At 42.9% G+C, this 16,404-nt stretch overlaps 1 protein-coding gene across 7 annotated transcripts in view; it reads left to right on the plus strand.

Annotated features, from left to right (window-relative positions):
• Nucleotides 1-16,404, plus strand: part of INPP5B (inositol polyphosphate-5-phosphatase B) — a 299,917-nt gene that overhangs the window by 180,613 nt on the left and 102,900 nt on the right. For all 7 annotated transcript variants that reach the window (XM_069757108.1, XM_069757101.1, XM_069757102.1 and 4 more), the window contains one exon: nt 13,370-13,486. In XM_069757108.1, coding sequence (XP_069613209.1) covers nt 13,370-13,486 — 117 coding nt within the window. The remainder of the gene's footprint in view (nt 1-13,369; nt 13,487-16,404) is intronic.

Here is a 16,404-nt window from a genome sequence, read left to right on the forward strand (position 1 = left end):
GACTATGACATGTTTTGTAGCGAAGTTATAGAAAGTAGATAAATTTAAGATTGAAGTACTCAGAATTTAGAGAGAGGAGGGTCTGGATAAGCCAGCCTTTCTGTGATGTCACTAGCTGCAGGTTTTAAGTTTGTGGCAGGCTCTCAGCAGGCAGTTCTTCTACCTCTTGCCTCTTTCCTGGAAGAGCACTGAGCACGTCCAATGAACTGGGACGTATGGTTGCCTGCAATGCAATGAACTGAGAACATGTGAGTGTTATCTTTTCTCCTTTAATCCCTTTATGTTATAATTATCTTGTACATATTTGCAATTGTCTCATTTGTAACATCTTTGTAAAATATGTTGATAAAACACTGCCTGAAACTTTTGATGGGGTATATTATTTAATACTAGTTCGTTCTCCTGTTCTAAACCGTACCCTAAGTCTTCTGAAGGGAAATACGCTACTGTGTTGGGTTAGCTTCGGACCCGTTTAATCGAAGCTGGTGGCAGCGATACCGTGTGCAGACTTTTGGGTGATGCTGTAGCGACTGCGGCGTTGATAATTATTGTTCCTGCCTGAGTGGGAGTAGTTTATCGCGTCGCTGCAGCGTGCCCAATAGCCAGTACATAGCAGGCAGCCTGTCTGGCGACTAATTACCCAGGGTGCAGCACCTAATCTGACCTGAGAGTAAGGGGGGTGCCAGATAGCTGCAAGTGTTAAGTGGAACTGTAAGTGGGATATACATAAATCCCTGCAGTTCGTGGTATATTGAAAAGCAGTGGGATACCTAAAATAAGCCCCTGCTGTAAACTAAGAGGTCAATAGCCTTGTGTGTGTTGTTTCATCACATTGTGGAGTGGAGGGATAACTAAGATAAGCCCCCCTGCACATGTGATTGCCGTGTGTTGGCCTAAAGTCACCCCGATCTGTGACGTAGGGGTGATGGTCACGGTGTGAATCTTGACAAATTGGTGGCAGCGGTCAGGGATTCCTGACAATCGCCAAATGTTTTATTTACATGGGCATGGGAAAAGTTTCATTTTTACAACATATAATAGGCCCAAATCACTTAGGAGTGATTGCATGTAAGGTCAGAAACAGCTTTTAGCACATAAACAACCCTAGTTACCCCTCCTTCTGCAAAACTAAAACAAAAACCCCAAGCTGTTTACCATGATCCTACAGTCTGTGCCAAATTTAAAAAAAAAAAACTTCTGATTTGCCTTATTCTAGTATGTTTTATTTTAAAGGGACTCTGTCACCTGAATTTGGCGGTACTGGTTTTGGGTCATATAGGCGGAGTTTTCGGGTGTTTGATTCACTCTTTCCTTACCCTCTGGCTGCATGCTGGCTGCAATATTGGATTGAAGTTCATTCTCTGTCCTCCGTAGTACATGCCTGCGCAATGGAATCTTGCCTTGTGCAGGCATGTACTATGGAGGACAGAGAATGAACTTCAATCCAATATTGCAGCCAGCATGCAGCCGGCGGGTAAGGAAAGGGTGAATCAAACACCCGAAAACTCCGCCCATATGACCCAAAACCAGTCCTGCCAAATTCAGGTGACAGGTTCTCTTTAACTGGGCACTTTATTGACACCTCAGTAAATTATGCATATTTTTGCATAATCTAATAATATGGGTATTGCTTGTGTTATCCAGTGTAGGCATTCATATTCCTCCCATCTCTCGTCTTATATACAGTTAGGTCCAGAAGTATTTGGATCTGTGACTGACTCTTCGTGATTTGGGCTCTGCGTGCCACTTTTTACATTTAAAATTAAACAACTGTGATGCATTTGAAGTGTAGACTTTCAGGTTTAATTAATCCCTTCACAACGTGCCGAACGTGAACACCGGAAGCAGATGTATTGAGAGAGCTCACGGGGAGTGCCTGCCCCATACTTGGCAGGTAATGGCTGCATGTTACTATTGTATACCTTGTAAATGCACTCTCAAATTCTTGACAGTGGCATTTAACATACACCGGCAAGGGGAGCATCATTCCATGCATATCGGCGGACACATGACGTAATTGCAGGCTGCTGATAGGTTGCTATGACTGCCGGACATCTGCTTGTCATTACGGAGCTCTTTTGAAACCCAGCCTGTGGCCGATCTTCAAAGGAATCTGTAATTTTTGCTGTATGCAGCGTTGTTGTATATAGCACAAGCGACAATCGCAGCTTCAAGTTTCCTAACGAGACTATTAAAGGGAACCTGTCAGCAGCATTGTGCACAGTAACCTACACACAGTGTCAGGTCAGCGCCGTTATACTGATTACATTGATACCTGTGATGAAATCCGTCTTGTGGTTGTTTAATCTTTATTTTCAGTTTTTAGTTAATGATATACCTATGCCCCGGGGTGGGCCTGGAGGGGGGGTTCTTTGTGTAGGGCTCTGATTAGATATTCATAATGCAGGCTGCGGACAGGTCACTGATCAGTGACCTGCCCCCTAGTTTTCATAATGAATACATGTACATACTGAAGAAAAAAAACAAAAAACAAAAATTGCATGTTTATTGTCCTAGTAATAACTGTTCTTGATGTTATTGAGCAAGTACAAAGAAAATAAAAAATCAATTTCAAAATAGCGCCCACCGCGTCTGCGCAATAGCTGCTATTGGTGTGTATAGAGATCCGATAGCTGATATTGTGCAGGCGCCGGCGGCACCATCTTGCTGGAGAAGAAAAAAAAATGTCCTACTTCAATGCCACCTGCACAGTAGCAGCTCTCGGTAACAGAAAAATAAAAAGGTCATGACTCTGGGAAGAAAGGGAGGAAAAAACGAAAATTAATTAACTGAGTTTGGTCATGTCGTGACAATTAAAGGGGAATGAACAAAAATATCCTGTGAAACGTTTAGTAATTGTAGCCATTTTTGTACAAATCCTCCTCATTTCAAGGGCTGACAAGTGATTGTCCCTGTCCCTGCCTTCGGACAAATCGAACAAGCAGAGGATGTCCGGGTTCCAGCTAATCTTGGACTTCCTCTTCCTGGTCATTTCAACAGGAGGCGGGGACAGTGACGCCAGCCCTGATTGGGCACCGGCCTCACAATAACATCACAAGAGCCCCAGGTGACAAAGTGCTGACACCGTGAGAACGGTGCCAGCATGTCAGCAGAGCATAAGCTTTATTTTATCAAGGCCAAGCGAGAGGTCTGAGAAGTTGTTGTCCAAATAGTGGACAACTTCTTTAACCCCTTCTCGACATGCACCGTACTAGTACTGCTCTGCGGGAACTGAGTTCCCGCAAACCGCAGTACTAGTACAGTGGCACAATCGCGCGGTCTCACGGTGAGCACTGCCGCGATCTTGTGCGGGTGTCAGCTAGCGCCGATCGTGGGCATTTAACCCCTCTGATGCCGCTGTCAGTAGTGACAGCGACATAGAGTGGCATTGCACAGGGACCTGGGCTCCCTGCGCTCTCCCACCGGAACAACGCGATGCGATCGCATTGTTCCGGTGTTCTCCATGGAGTCCCCGGATCTAAAATGGCCGTGGGGCTCCTTCCGGGTCCTGAAGGGAGGTGACTTTGCGGCGCCTGCTGAGAGCAGGCGCCGGAAAGCCTCCTGCACTGCCTGTCAGATCGCTGATCTGACACAGTGCTATGCAAAGTGTCAGATCAGCGATCTGATGTAATATAGTGATGTCCCACCCTGGGACAATGTTATAAACTAAAAAACAAAAAAATTAGAATGTATAAAAAAAAAAAACCAAATAAAGAAAAAAATAAATAAATAAATATTTTCCAATAAATCCATTTATTTATGTTAATAATAAAAAAAAAACAATAAAAATACACATATTTGGTATCGCCGCGTCCGTAACTACCCGATCTATAAAACTATCCCACTGGTTAACCCCTTCAGTGAATACTGCAAAAAAATAAGTAAAAAACGAGGCAAAAAAACAATGCTTTATCATCATACTGCCGAACAAAAAGTGCAATAAAATGTGATCAAAAAGACGTATATAAATAAACATGGTACCGCTGAAAACATCATCTTGTCCCGCAAAAAAAGCCGCCATACAGCATCATCAGGAGAATGATAAAAAAGTTACAGCTCTCTGAATAAAGTGATGCAAAAACAATTATTTTTTATATAAAATAGTTTTTATTGTGTAAAAGCGCCAAAACATAAAAAAATGATATAAATGAGGTATCGCTGTAATCGTACTGACCCAAAGAATAAAACTGCTTAATCAATTTTACCAAACGTAGAATGGAATAAACGCCCCCCCTAAAAGAAATTCAGCAATTGCTGGTTTTTGTTCATTCTGCCTCCCAAAAATTAGAATAAAAAGCGATCAAAAAATGTCACGTGCCCGAAAATGTTACCAATAAAAATGTCAACTCGTCCCGCAAAAAACGAGACCTCATATGTCTCTGTGGACCAAAATATGGAAAAATTATAGCTCTCAAAATGTGGTAACGCAAAAAAATATTTTGTGCAATAAAAAGCGTCTTTTAGTGTGTGTGACGGCTGCCAGTCATAAAAATCCGCTGGAAAACCCGCTATAAAAGTAAATCAAACCCCCCTTCATCACCCCCTTAGTTAGGGAAAAATAAAAAAATTAAAAAAATGTATTTGAATTTTCGCATAAGACTTGGGGTTAGGGCTAGGGTTAGGGCTAGTGTTAGGGTTACAGTTAGGGTTGGGGCTAAAGTTAGGGTTTGCATTACATTTATGGTTGGGATTAGGGTTAGGGGTGTGTCAGGGTTAGGGGTGTGGTTAGGGTTACCGTTGAGATTAGGGTTAGGGGTGTGTTTGGATTAGGGTTTCAGTTATAATTGGGGGGTTTCCACTGTTTAGGCACATCAGGGGCTCTCCAAAGGCGACATGGCGTCCGATCTCAATTCCAGCCAATTCTGCATTGAAAAAGCAAAACAGTGCTCCTTCCCTTCCGAGCTCTCCCGTGCGCCTAAACAAGGGTTTACCCCAACATATGGGGTATCAGCGTACTAAGGACACATTGGACAACAACTTTTGGGGTCCAATTTCTCCTGTTACCCTTGGGAAAATACAAAACTGGGGGCTAAAAAATAATTTTTGTGGAAAAAAAAATGATTTTTTATTTTCACGGCTCTGCGTTATAAACTGTAGTGAAACATTTGGGGGTTCAAAGTTCTCACAACACATCTAGATAAGTTCTTTGGGGGGTCTAGTTTCCAATATAGGGTCACTTGTGGGGGGTTTCTACTGTTTAGTTACATCAGGGGCTCTGCAAATGCAACATGACGCCTGCAGACCATTCCATCTAAGTCTACATTCCAAATGGCGCTCCTTCCCTTCCCGAGCTCTCCCATGTGCCCAAACGGTGGTTTCCCCCCACATATGGGGTATCAGCGTACTCGGGACAAATTGGACAACAACTTTTGGGGTCCAATTTCTCCTGTTACCGTTGGGAAAATACAAAATTGGGGGCTAAAAAATAATTTTTGTGGGAAAAAAAATAATTTTTATTTTCACGGCTCTGCGTTATAAACTGTTGGGGGTTCAAAGCTCTCACCACACATCTAGATAAGTTCCTTAGGGGGTCTACTTTCCAAAATCGTGTCACTTGTGGGGGGTTTCAATGTTTAGGCACATCAGTGGCTTTCCAAACGCAACATGGCGTCTCATCTCAATTCCAGTCAATTTTGCATTGAAAAGTAAAACGGCGCTCCTTCCCTTCCGAGCTCTCCCTTGCGCCCAAACAGTGGATTACCCCCACATATGGTGTATCAGCATACTCAGGACAAATTGTACAACAACTTTTGGGGCCCAATTTCTTCTCTTACCCTTGGGAAAATAAAAAATTGGGGGCGAAAAGATCATTTTTGTGAAGAAATATGATTTTTTATTTTTACGGCTCTGCATTATAAACTTCTGTGAATCGCTTAATGGGTCAAAGTGCTCACCACACATCTAGATAAGTTCCTTAGGGGGTCTACTTTCCAAAATGGTGTCACTTGTGGGGGGATTTAATGTTTAGGCACATCAGTGGCTTTCCAAACGCAACATGGCGTCTCATCTCAATTCCAGTCAATTTTGCATTGAAAAGTAAAACGGCGCTCCTTCCCTTCCGAGCTCTCCCTTGCGCCCAAACAGTGGTTTACCCCCACATATGGTGTATCAGCATACTCAGGACAAATTGTACAACAACTTTTGGGGCCCAATTTCTTCTCTTACCCTTGGGAAAATAAAAAATTGGGGGCGAAAAGATCATTTTTGTGAAAAAATATGATTTTTTATTTTTACGGCTCTGCATTATAAACTTCTGTGAATCGCTTAATGGGTCAAAGTGCTCACCACACATCTAGATAAGTTCCTTAGGGGGTCTACTTTCCAAGATGGTGTCACTTGTGGGGGTTTTTAATGTTTAGGCACATCAGGGGCTCTCCAAACGCAACATGGCGTCCCATCTCAATTCCAGTCAATTTTGCATTGAAAAGTCAAACGGTGCTCCTTCGCTTCCGAGCTCTGCCATGCTCCAAACAGTGGTTTACCCCCACATATCGTGTATCGGCGTACTCAGGACAAATTGTACAACAACTTTTGATGTCCTTTTTCTCCTTTTACCATTGGTAAAATAAAAAAAAAATGGAGCTGAAGTCAATTTTTTGTGAAAAAAAGTTAAATGTTCATTTTTATTTAAACATTCCAAAAATTCCTGTGAAACACCTGAAGGGTTAATAAACTTCTTGAATGTGGTTTTGAGCACCTTGAGGGGTGCAGTTTTTAGAATGGTGTCACACTTGGGTATTTTCTATCATATAGACCCCTCAAAATGACTTTAAATGAGATGTGGTCCCTAAAAAAAAAAAATGGTGTTGTAAAAATGAGAAATTGCTGGTCAATTTTTAACCCTTATAACTCCCTAACAAAAAAATTTTTTGGTTCCATAATTGTGCTGATGTAAAGTAGATATGTGGGAAATGTTACTTATTAAGTATTTTGAGTGACATATCTCTGTGATTTAGTTGCATAAAAATTCAAAATTGGAAAATTGAGAAATTTTCGCCAAATTTCCGTTTTTTTCACAAATAAACGCAGTGATTTTACCACTACCACTATCATGATGTACAATATGTCACGAGAAATCAATGTCAGAATCACCGGGATCCGTTGAAGTGTTCCAGAGTTATAACCTCATAAAGGGACAGTGGTCAGAATTGTAAAAATTGGCCCGGTCAATAACGTGCAAACCACCCTTGGGGGTAAAGGGGTTAATTAATGGGCTAACAAGGGAATAGCCCATTCAGCCCCTTACAGATCTTTTGAGATAATTGTCCAATTACGTTTAGTCCCTTTTTTAAAAAGAGGTAGCTGCATATTAAATTTTGTAATTCCTAAACCTTTTCTCCAATTAGGATGTAAATACCTTCAAGTTAAAGATGAGAGTCCATAGCATATATAGTGTCTCTGTGTGACATGTAATCTCTGTAAAACTAATATTTTAATAAATATATTAAAAACACCAAAAAAGGCAACATTTAGACAAACGGATGAACACAGGATATTCAATCTGGTAGACCCACAAATCTGTAACGTGGTTCATTAGGTAGTTGATTTTGATCCACCTGCAAAAATAAATATATGCCAGGCAACACCAAGGAAACTGTGAATCCCTGCTCTGATAACTTCAACTTCAACTATCCTGAAACATGAGAAAAAGAGGTTAGATTATACTCACCCAGAGGCGGTCCCAGTCCGGTTCTGGTCCGATGGGCGTCCGGTCCGGCGCCTCCCATCTTCATAGGATGATGTCCTCTTCTGGTCTTCATGCTGTGGCTCCGACGCAGGCATACTTTGTCTGCCCTGTTAAGGGCAGAGAAAAGTACTGCATTGCGCAGGCGCCGGGAAAGGTCAGAGAGGCCCAGCGCAGAGCTTCCAGTGCTCAGTGGTTCCTGGAGAGAGAGGGCTCCAGGGAATTGTGTGCCCTAACTGAACCGTGCATATTGCTGTGTGTTAGCGGTCTAATACCGCTAAGAAAAAGGACTGTTTCCTTTCTTTTGTTTCTTTTAACTTGCTGTTTTGCCCGGAGGGCTGTGTTTACTTTTAAGCTTGGTTTATGTTGCTACAATAAACCAAGCAGTTTCTTAGAGACTCTGTTCCAGAGATACCTCTGTGTCCAGCTGAGTTAGGCGCTCTACCACACTGTATATATTCAAGTTTGTAAATGAAAATGCATACTATTTTTTGTTTGTTTTTTTATTACGGTAGCCTTTTATTCATTTTCTTCATTTTTAGTTTAAAAATTGATATGTTGTTCATATTTTCATTTGGAATTAAATGTGCACTGGTCCCAGTGCATTTATGTATGAAGGATTGAGTTTTTTCTCAGTTGTGTTAAACACGCTGCTATGATTTTGGATATAGCTGCATTCTTCGGCCCTCCCACTGCTTAAGCGCTATAAATGTAACTTGAGCAGTGATGAATTTCCCACTGTTTGGAGACCTGCAGTGTGCGATACATTTACGTTCGGAACAACTTACTGCTGCAAGTTCTTTACAAAGAGTCGACTGTGCTCCAAACCAAGACAAACCCGAAAAAGCAGTTACGTAACAACATCAAGAACACCACCTACCATCTCAGCCTCAAAGAGCAGCAGTTCCAGCAATCACATTAGGGGAAAGTTAATTATTTGTTTGACCAAATACAGCCGGATAATTTTCAAGGTGATGATTTAATAATTTTAATAAATAACTAAACCATTTTAAATGTAATCAAATCCCTCATGTCTTTTGGTTAATTGATGTCTAAATATTTAAAACCTTGATCTTTCTGTACAACCTGCAATCCCAGACCTGGGAAAGACTCTGAGTTATTCAGGGGCAAAAAACATGGGCTTTCCTCAGTTTACCCTTAAACCAGAGATGTCACCAAAATGATTTAGTTTGCCAAAGGTCCTCCTGTCTGACAGCCGATTACCCACAAATAACAGGGCATCATCTGCAAGCTTCTATTCTGTATCAAAAAAATTAATTTTGTCAGTAGGAAAAAAGCACCTACAGTTTGCTCCGCAATTTCTCTGGAATTTAATATTGCCCCATGTGTGGTTAGAAACTGCTATTTGGGCACACAGCAGAGCTCGAAAGGGAAGGAACGCCACTGGCTTTTGGAGCTCAGATGTTACAGGAATAATTGGTTGGTGCCATGTCGTATTTTCAGAGCCCCTGAGGTACCAGTACAGGGTGATTCTATTTTGTCAACTATACCCTCAATCAAATTCATATAGGGGCGTGATAGGTACAGTACTTAGACCCTACATATTTTTTTGAGTTTTGTCATTTCAGTGCTTATCTATTATGCCCAGCTTGTACCACTGTAAAAGCACAAAGCCCAATTTATTTAGACTGGCACTTTGCTTGCCACTCTTAAATAGGACACCACTGGAGTAAGATGCAACTAATTCATTAAGGGGTGCACACTTCGTAATGCATTATGTGCATGTTAAAACTGCTATGTGTCTCCACTAGAAATGTTACTACGGTCAGGGATGGTAGTACATTTCGGACATAATTTGTGCCACCAAGTGGCGTAAATTTTGATGAAGTTGCCAGGTGGACCTTTCCTTGCCCCATCCTCCCCAAGCTCTGTAGGTGTAGCTGTCCGGGACTGGCGTTAAAATGCCAAATATCACAACATTTATTTGCAATTTCGAGTTGCGCAACTTTATAGCCACATTTCAAGGTATTTTATGCCAGAAAACTGGCAAAAATACTTAGAGTATTCCGACACAAAGTTTCCTAATTATTATACTGTGTTTCCTGGTTTTATAATCACCCTAAATGTGGCCCTACGTTCCGCCTAGACAAATGACAGGGCTCATGAATGAAGGGGTGCGTTTGGCGATGTACATAGCAATGTAACCAGTTGCTGAGGCTCTGAGATAGCATGATAGATGTGGTAACAGTAAGGGTTCACACTGCGTTAGTGTGACCCATTTAATGGACTACATTACACCGCAGCATAATGCGGTGTAATGTAGTCCGTTAACGCCGCCATTAGTTTCAATGGCGGACGCATCGCTGGCGGACGCATCGCTAGCACACGCCCACAATGGGCGTGCGCTAGCGATGTGCCGTCATTGAGTGACGGACCCGAGACGTGGGCTGCAGCATTTCTGGGTCCGTCACTGCTAGCGCACTGCTAGCGCAGATGGGGCTAGCGGATGCTCCATCTGCGCTAGCGCTGTGCAAGCGTCGGCACTTGCGTTAGTGCAGTCCGTTTAACGGATGTGTTGAACGGACTGCACTAACGTAGTGTGAACCCATTGTGATAATCATTGGGATTGTTTTTCTTATTTGTTACTACTTTTACAACACATGTTTTTGTTACCATATTCTGAGAGATAGCTTTTTATTTTTCCATTCCAAGAGGCTTATGTTTTGCAGGATGGGCTCACGTTTTCATTGATATTGCTTTGGGGAATGTAAGATGTACCTACAGTAGTTTTTTGTAACTTTTTTTTGTATTTTGAATTACCATATTTGAACTCTGGCATTTGTTTTTATTATTTATCTCCTCTGTTCACTGTGACATCAATTTGATTCTACCGGTAATTTTTAATTTAATTTATGAAATTTCTATAGATTTTTTTTTTTACTCCCCTTCCTGACCCAGCAATTTTTCTCTTTTTGCATTTTGTTTTTTCTTCCCTTTATTCCAAGAGCCATAACTTATTTTCCTGTCAGCATAGCATTTTGAAGGCTTTCTTTTTGCGACTAGTTGTACTTTTGAATGACACCATCCATTTTATCATGTTATATACTGGAAAGCGGGAAAAATTCCAAGTATGGCAAAATAGTGGAAAAAGCGCAATTCCACCATTTTTGTTTTTAGAGTTTTTTTTTATGGCAAAAATGACCTGACAATATAATTCTCCAGGTCAGTACGAATATGCATAGTTTTTGTTCTATATAAGTGAAAAAAAAATCATAAAGTTGTAAATAAACAAAAAAACAAATGCTTGGGTTGCCATTTTCTGAGAGTCATAGTGGTTTAAAATTCCAGGAGATGGAGCTATGTGAGGGCTTGTTTATTGCGCCCTGACTGGATGTTTTTATTTATACCATTTTTTGGTAGATACAACATTTTGACCACCTCTTACTACATTGCGTAGATCGCTCCTATGTAGTAGAATTGCTGCATTGCTATGAGCGTCGACCACAGGGTGGCGCTCACAGCAATCCGGCATCAACAACCATAGAGGTCTTCAATAGTCCTCTGGTTGTCATGCCGATGCATCGCTGACCCCCGATCAAGTGAAAGGGGTTAAAGCAATTTGGAGGGAAAAAAATTACATTTTAATTTTTCCCACAAAAAATGTTGCTTCAGCCCCAAAGTTTTAATTTTCACAAGGGTAACATGAGAAATTTCACAACAAATTTTGGGGTCCATTTTTCCCTAAGTACACCAATTCCCCCCCTCCCCCACCATATGTGGTGGAAAATCACTGTTTGGGAGCACTGCAGGACTTTAAAGGGAAGTGGCACCATTTGACTCTTGGAAAGCAAAATTGGCTGGAATAATTAGTGGACGCCATGTGATGTTTGGAGAGCCCCTGATGTGCCTAAAAAATTCAAATCCCCCATTAATTACCCCCTTTTTAAAAACTACACCCCTCAATTAATTTATCCAGAGGTGTGTTGAGCACCTTGAACCTGCAGGTACTTCACAGAATTTCAAAGTTTGAAAATGTTGAGCCGTGAAAATCAAAAAAAAAAATTTTCCCTCAAAAATGTTGCTTTAGTCACAAATTTTTCATTTTCACAATGGTAACGAGAAAATGGACCCTAAAGTTTTGTGTTCAATTTCTGGTAAGTATACAGATACTCCAAATGTGGAAAACTACTGTTTGTGCGCACTGCAAGGCTCGAAAGGAAGGAGCGAAGTTTTGTAATGGTTTGCTGTCTCCATGATGCATTTGCAGACCCCTTGATGTGCCAAAACAGCAGAAACACCCCCCCCCCCCACAAGTGATCCCATCTTGGAAACTGCACCCTCAAGGAATTTATCTAGGTGCATAATTATAATAATGCTTGCGGTTTTACTGATGTTTGAGTTTATGATGTAATGATATGTGTAAGATGTGCGGAGTACACCAGGCTATTAAATGGTGTTGTCTTAATATGGTAAAACCAAATGTTAAAGATTCATGGATGTGTGGTGCGCTTTGAAGCAATTCTTAATGCAAAGGCCAGGTCTAACAACGGTAAATTGTGTCATTTCATATTCCCCTTTTGGAGCAAACTCTGCACCTTTTTTGTGGTGTTTTATTTTTGCAGTTTGGGGAACATCACTGGGAAAATGTTGCCCTGGAACAAAACGGCTACTTTTGGCTTCAGAAGTACAGGGGGCCTCCCCTTCTTGGCTGATAAAAATTAGGGCCGTGATAACTACCATTTTGAAACTGAAGGAAGCATCCCAAATTGCCTACATGTCGAAAAAGCACAAACGCATTGTGCAGTGCCATCTGCACGGCCAACTTTTTGTACCATACTGTTTTCGCATGCACTGCATGAATTGAGAGATCTACACCTCCATGTACTTATTATAATCCAGGATACAATGTGGCTTTGGGACTTGTGTTGTGGTGCCTCGTACGGTGACAAGGGAATTGTTGTCACTGTGTATTGTGGTCAAGATAAGGACATCCCTCTTGTCCTTATACTTGACCACTATCACGTTGTCGCTACATTGTGCTCTCTTCTCTCACTTTCTCAGCACTTGCCCAATTAGCGGCTTAGGGAAAACTCTGATTTCTTTGCACGGTGCCGCATACAACTGTACCTCTAACAGAGAGGGTCTTGCAGAGTGGGATGCTGCTGGTGTAGAAGTTATCCAGCAGTGGGTGTACCATTTCCCCCTCAATTTTTCCCTTTGCTCCCAGGGCAGAAGGGTCAGTTTGGATGTCCCTGTCTTCATAAACCCTAAATCTGAGGGTGCATCCTGAGGTACTTTTGCACAGCTTATTTATTTTTATTTTGTATCTTGCCCTGTATTGTCAGGATCTTGGCCTCCCTTTGAAATGAATTAGAGATTCATCTATACAGATGTCCCTTTAGGGTTTGTATACCTCAGCAAATGTTCTGCTGAAGTGGACAACTACTGGTTGAATATTATATAGACAATCAAAGTTAGAATCATCTTGGGGAGGACACTGCACATTATCACTACAATACAAACATTTTAGGATTGCTTCAAATCGTGTCCTGGTCATGGCCATACGGATAATTGGTATGTTGTATAATTTATCAGCACTCCAGTATTAAGGAATCTTAGAACAGTTCGAAGACCTCTCCCTTTAGTGATTTGCCATGTCTCACTGACTATGAGAAGTGCATAATTCACCAGCAATGCCATTTCTACTCCTTATTGTGTCTATAGATTAAGTTGATCCGACTTGTGGGGATAATGTTGCTGCTGTATGTGAAGAAGGATCTGGCAAATCACGTTTCGGAGGTGGAAGCCGAGACTGTGGGCACAGGAATCATGGGAAGGATGGTGAGTTTATATAAATAAGCAGAATCACCTTGGCTAATGGATTCAGAGGGATTGTCCATGAGATGCACAGATGAAAAAAAAAATCTATCTGGTCTCCACCTAAGTAGTAGTAAATCCAAAATCATTTCTGATATAAACTGAATATTACCTTTATTATAAAGTTCATTTACAATGTAACATACATATATATATATATATATATATATATATATATATATATATATATATATATATATACTAGCTATTGAACCCATTCTACGCCCGGGTGGCGAGCATTTATATTGGTATATGGTCTCCATCCTGGTATGTGCTGCTCCATCCTGCGTCCCCATCCTGTCATGTGCTGCTCCATCCTGCGTCCCCATCCTGTCATGTGCTGCTCCATCCTGCGTCCCCATCCTGTCATGTGCTGCTCCATCCTGCGTCCCCATCCTGTCATGTGCTGCTCCATCCTGCTCCCCCATTCTGTCATGTGCTGCTCCATGCTGCATCCCCATCCTGTCATGTGCTGCTCCCATCCTGCGCCCCCGATCTGTCATGTGCTGCTCCCATCCTGCACCCCCGTTCTGTCATGTGCTGCTCCCATCCTGCGCCTCCATTCTGTCATTTGCTGCTCCCATCCTGTCATGTGCTGCTCCCATCCTGCGCCCCCGTTCTGTCATGTGCTGCTCCCATCCTGCGCCCCCGTTCTGTCATGTGCTGCTCCCATCCTGCGCCCCCGTTCTATCATGTGCTGCTCCCATCCTGCGCCCCCGTTCTGTCATTTGCTGCTCCCATCCTGCGCCCCCGTTCTGTCATGTGCTGCTGCCATCCTGCACCCCCGTTCTTTAATTTGCTGCTCCCATCCATATGCCCCATACGCTGCTCCATAAGATGCTCCATAGTATATGCCCCGCATCCGGTGGCGTAAGTAACAAATAGCTGTGGCATGAAGTGCCACAGCCTCATGCCACAGCAATTTGTTACTTGCGCCACCTGATTCCTTTCCGCCGCCATTTTCTTGGTCCTCCTGCTGGCGGAATCGGCGCCTGCGCAGTCCGCGCTTTCCGGCGCCATTTTCTTGAAGACACACCTGCAGTGTGTCTTCAAGAAAAAGGCGCCGGCAGTGTGTCTTCAAGAAAATGGCGCCGGAAAGCGCGGACTGCGCAGGCGCCGATTCCGGCAGCAGGACCAAGAAAATGGAGGCGGAAAGGAATCAGGTGGCGTAAATAACAAATTGCTGTGGCATGAAGTGTCACAGCTTCATGCCACAGCAATTTGTTACTTACGCCATTCCTTTCCGCCCATTATCTTCGTCCTCCTGCTGCCGGAATCGGCGCCTGCGCAGTCCGCGCTTTCCGGCGCCATTTTCTTGAAGACACACCTGCAGTGGAGCCGGAGTGTCTTCAAGAAAATGTCGCCGGAAAGTGCGGAATGCGCAGGCGCCGATTCCGGCAGCAGGAATCGGCGCCTGCGCAGTCCACGCTTTCCGGCGCCATTTTCTTGAAGACACACCTGCAGTGGAGCCGGAGTGTGTCTTCAAGAAAATGGCGCCGGAAAGCGCGGACTGCGCAGGCGCCGATTCCGGCAGCAGGAATCGGCGCCTGCGCAGTCCGCGCTTTCCGGCGCCATTTTCTTGAAGACACACTCCGGCTCCTCTGCCTGTGACTGGTCAGAGGGCGGCGCCGGCGCGCATTAAGCGCGTCATCGCGCCCTCTGAACTGTCACAGCAGAGGAGCTGGGAGACGGAGCCGCACGCAGCGCTGGAACGGGGAAAGGTGAATATACTTATCCTCCTGGCGGTCCCTGACTCTCCGGTGGAGATCGCGGTATGCGTTCAGTGCTTACGCATACCGCGATCTCCTGGGAGCGTTACTCTGTGGGGGCCAGACTGCGCCGGCGCTTGCGCCTGCGCAGTCTATAAAGGCTTCGGACAGAGTGACGCTCCCAGCGTTATATTATATATATATATATATATATATATATATATATATATATATATATATATATATATATATATATATATATATACTAGCTGAAGAGCCCGGCGTTGCCTGGGCATAGTAAATATCTGTGGTTAGTTATAGCACCTCACTTCTCTTATTTTCCCATCACGCCTCTCATTTTCCCAATCACATCTTTCATTTTCCCCCTCATATCTCTCATTTTCTCCCTTACACCTCTCATTTTCTCCCTCACTCCTCTCATTCCCCACTAACACTTGTCATTTCGACCTCACATCTGTCATTTTCCGATCACTCCACTATTTTCCCTCACTCCTCTCATTTTGCACTCACACCTTTTCATTTTCACCTCAGTATATACATGTTTGTCATCTCCCTTATATATAGTATACACCTGTATGTCATCTCCTGTATATAGTATATACCTGTATGTCATCTCCCCTGTATATATAATATACCTGCTGTGTGTCATCTCCCCTGTATATAGTATATACCTGTATGTCATCTTCTATATATAGTATATACCTGTATGTCATCTCCTTCTATATATAGTATATACCTGTATGTCATCTCCTCCTGTATATAGTATATACCTGTGTGTCATCTCCCCTGTATATAGTATATACCTGTGTGTCATCTCCTCCTGTATATAGTATGCGCGTGGCGATTTTTGAGCGGCGACTTTTATGTGGCGAGGTTGGTGTATTTGTGGTGAAATGTGTGCTGAGGGTAATATGTGTTCAAGCACGTGGTAGTGTGTGGCGCATTTTGTGTCTGTTCATATCCCCGTGTGTGGTGAGTATCCCATGTCGGGGCCCCACCTTAGCAACTGTACGGTATATACTCTTTGGCGCCATCGCTCTCATTCTTTAAGTCCCCCTTGTTCACATCTGGCAGCTGTCAATTTGCCTCCTACACTTTTCCTTTCATTTTTTCCCATTATGTAGATAGGGGCAAAATTGTTTGGTGAATTGG

The sequence above is a fragment of the Ranitomeya imitator genome, chromosome 3, assembly GCF_032444005.1.
Source record: "Ranitomeya imitator isolate aRanImi1 chromosome 3, aRanImi1.pri, whole genome shotgun sequence".
NCBI classification, from domain to species: domain Eukaryota; kingdom Metazoa; phylum Chordata; class Amphibia; order Anura; family Dendrobatidae; genus Ranitomeya; species Ranitomeya imitator.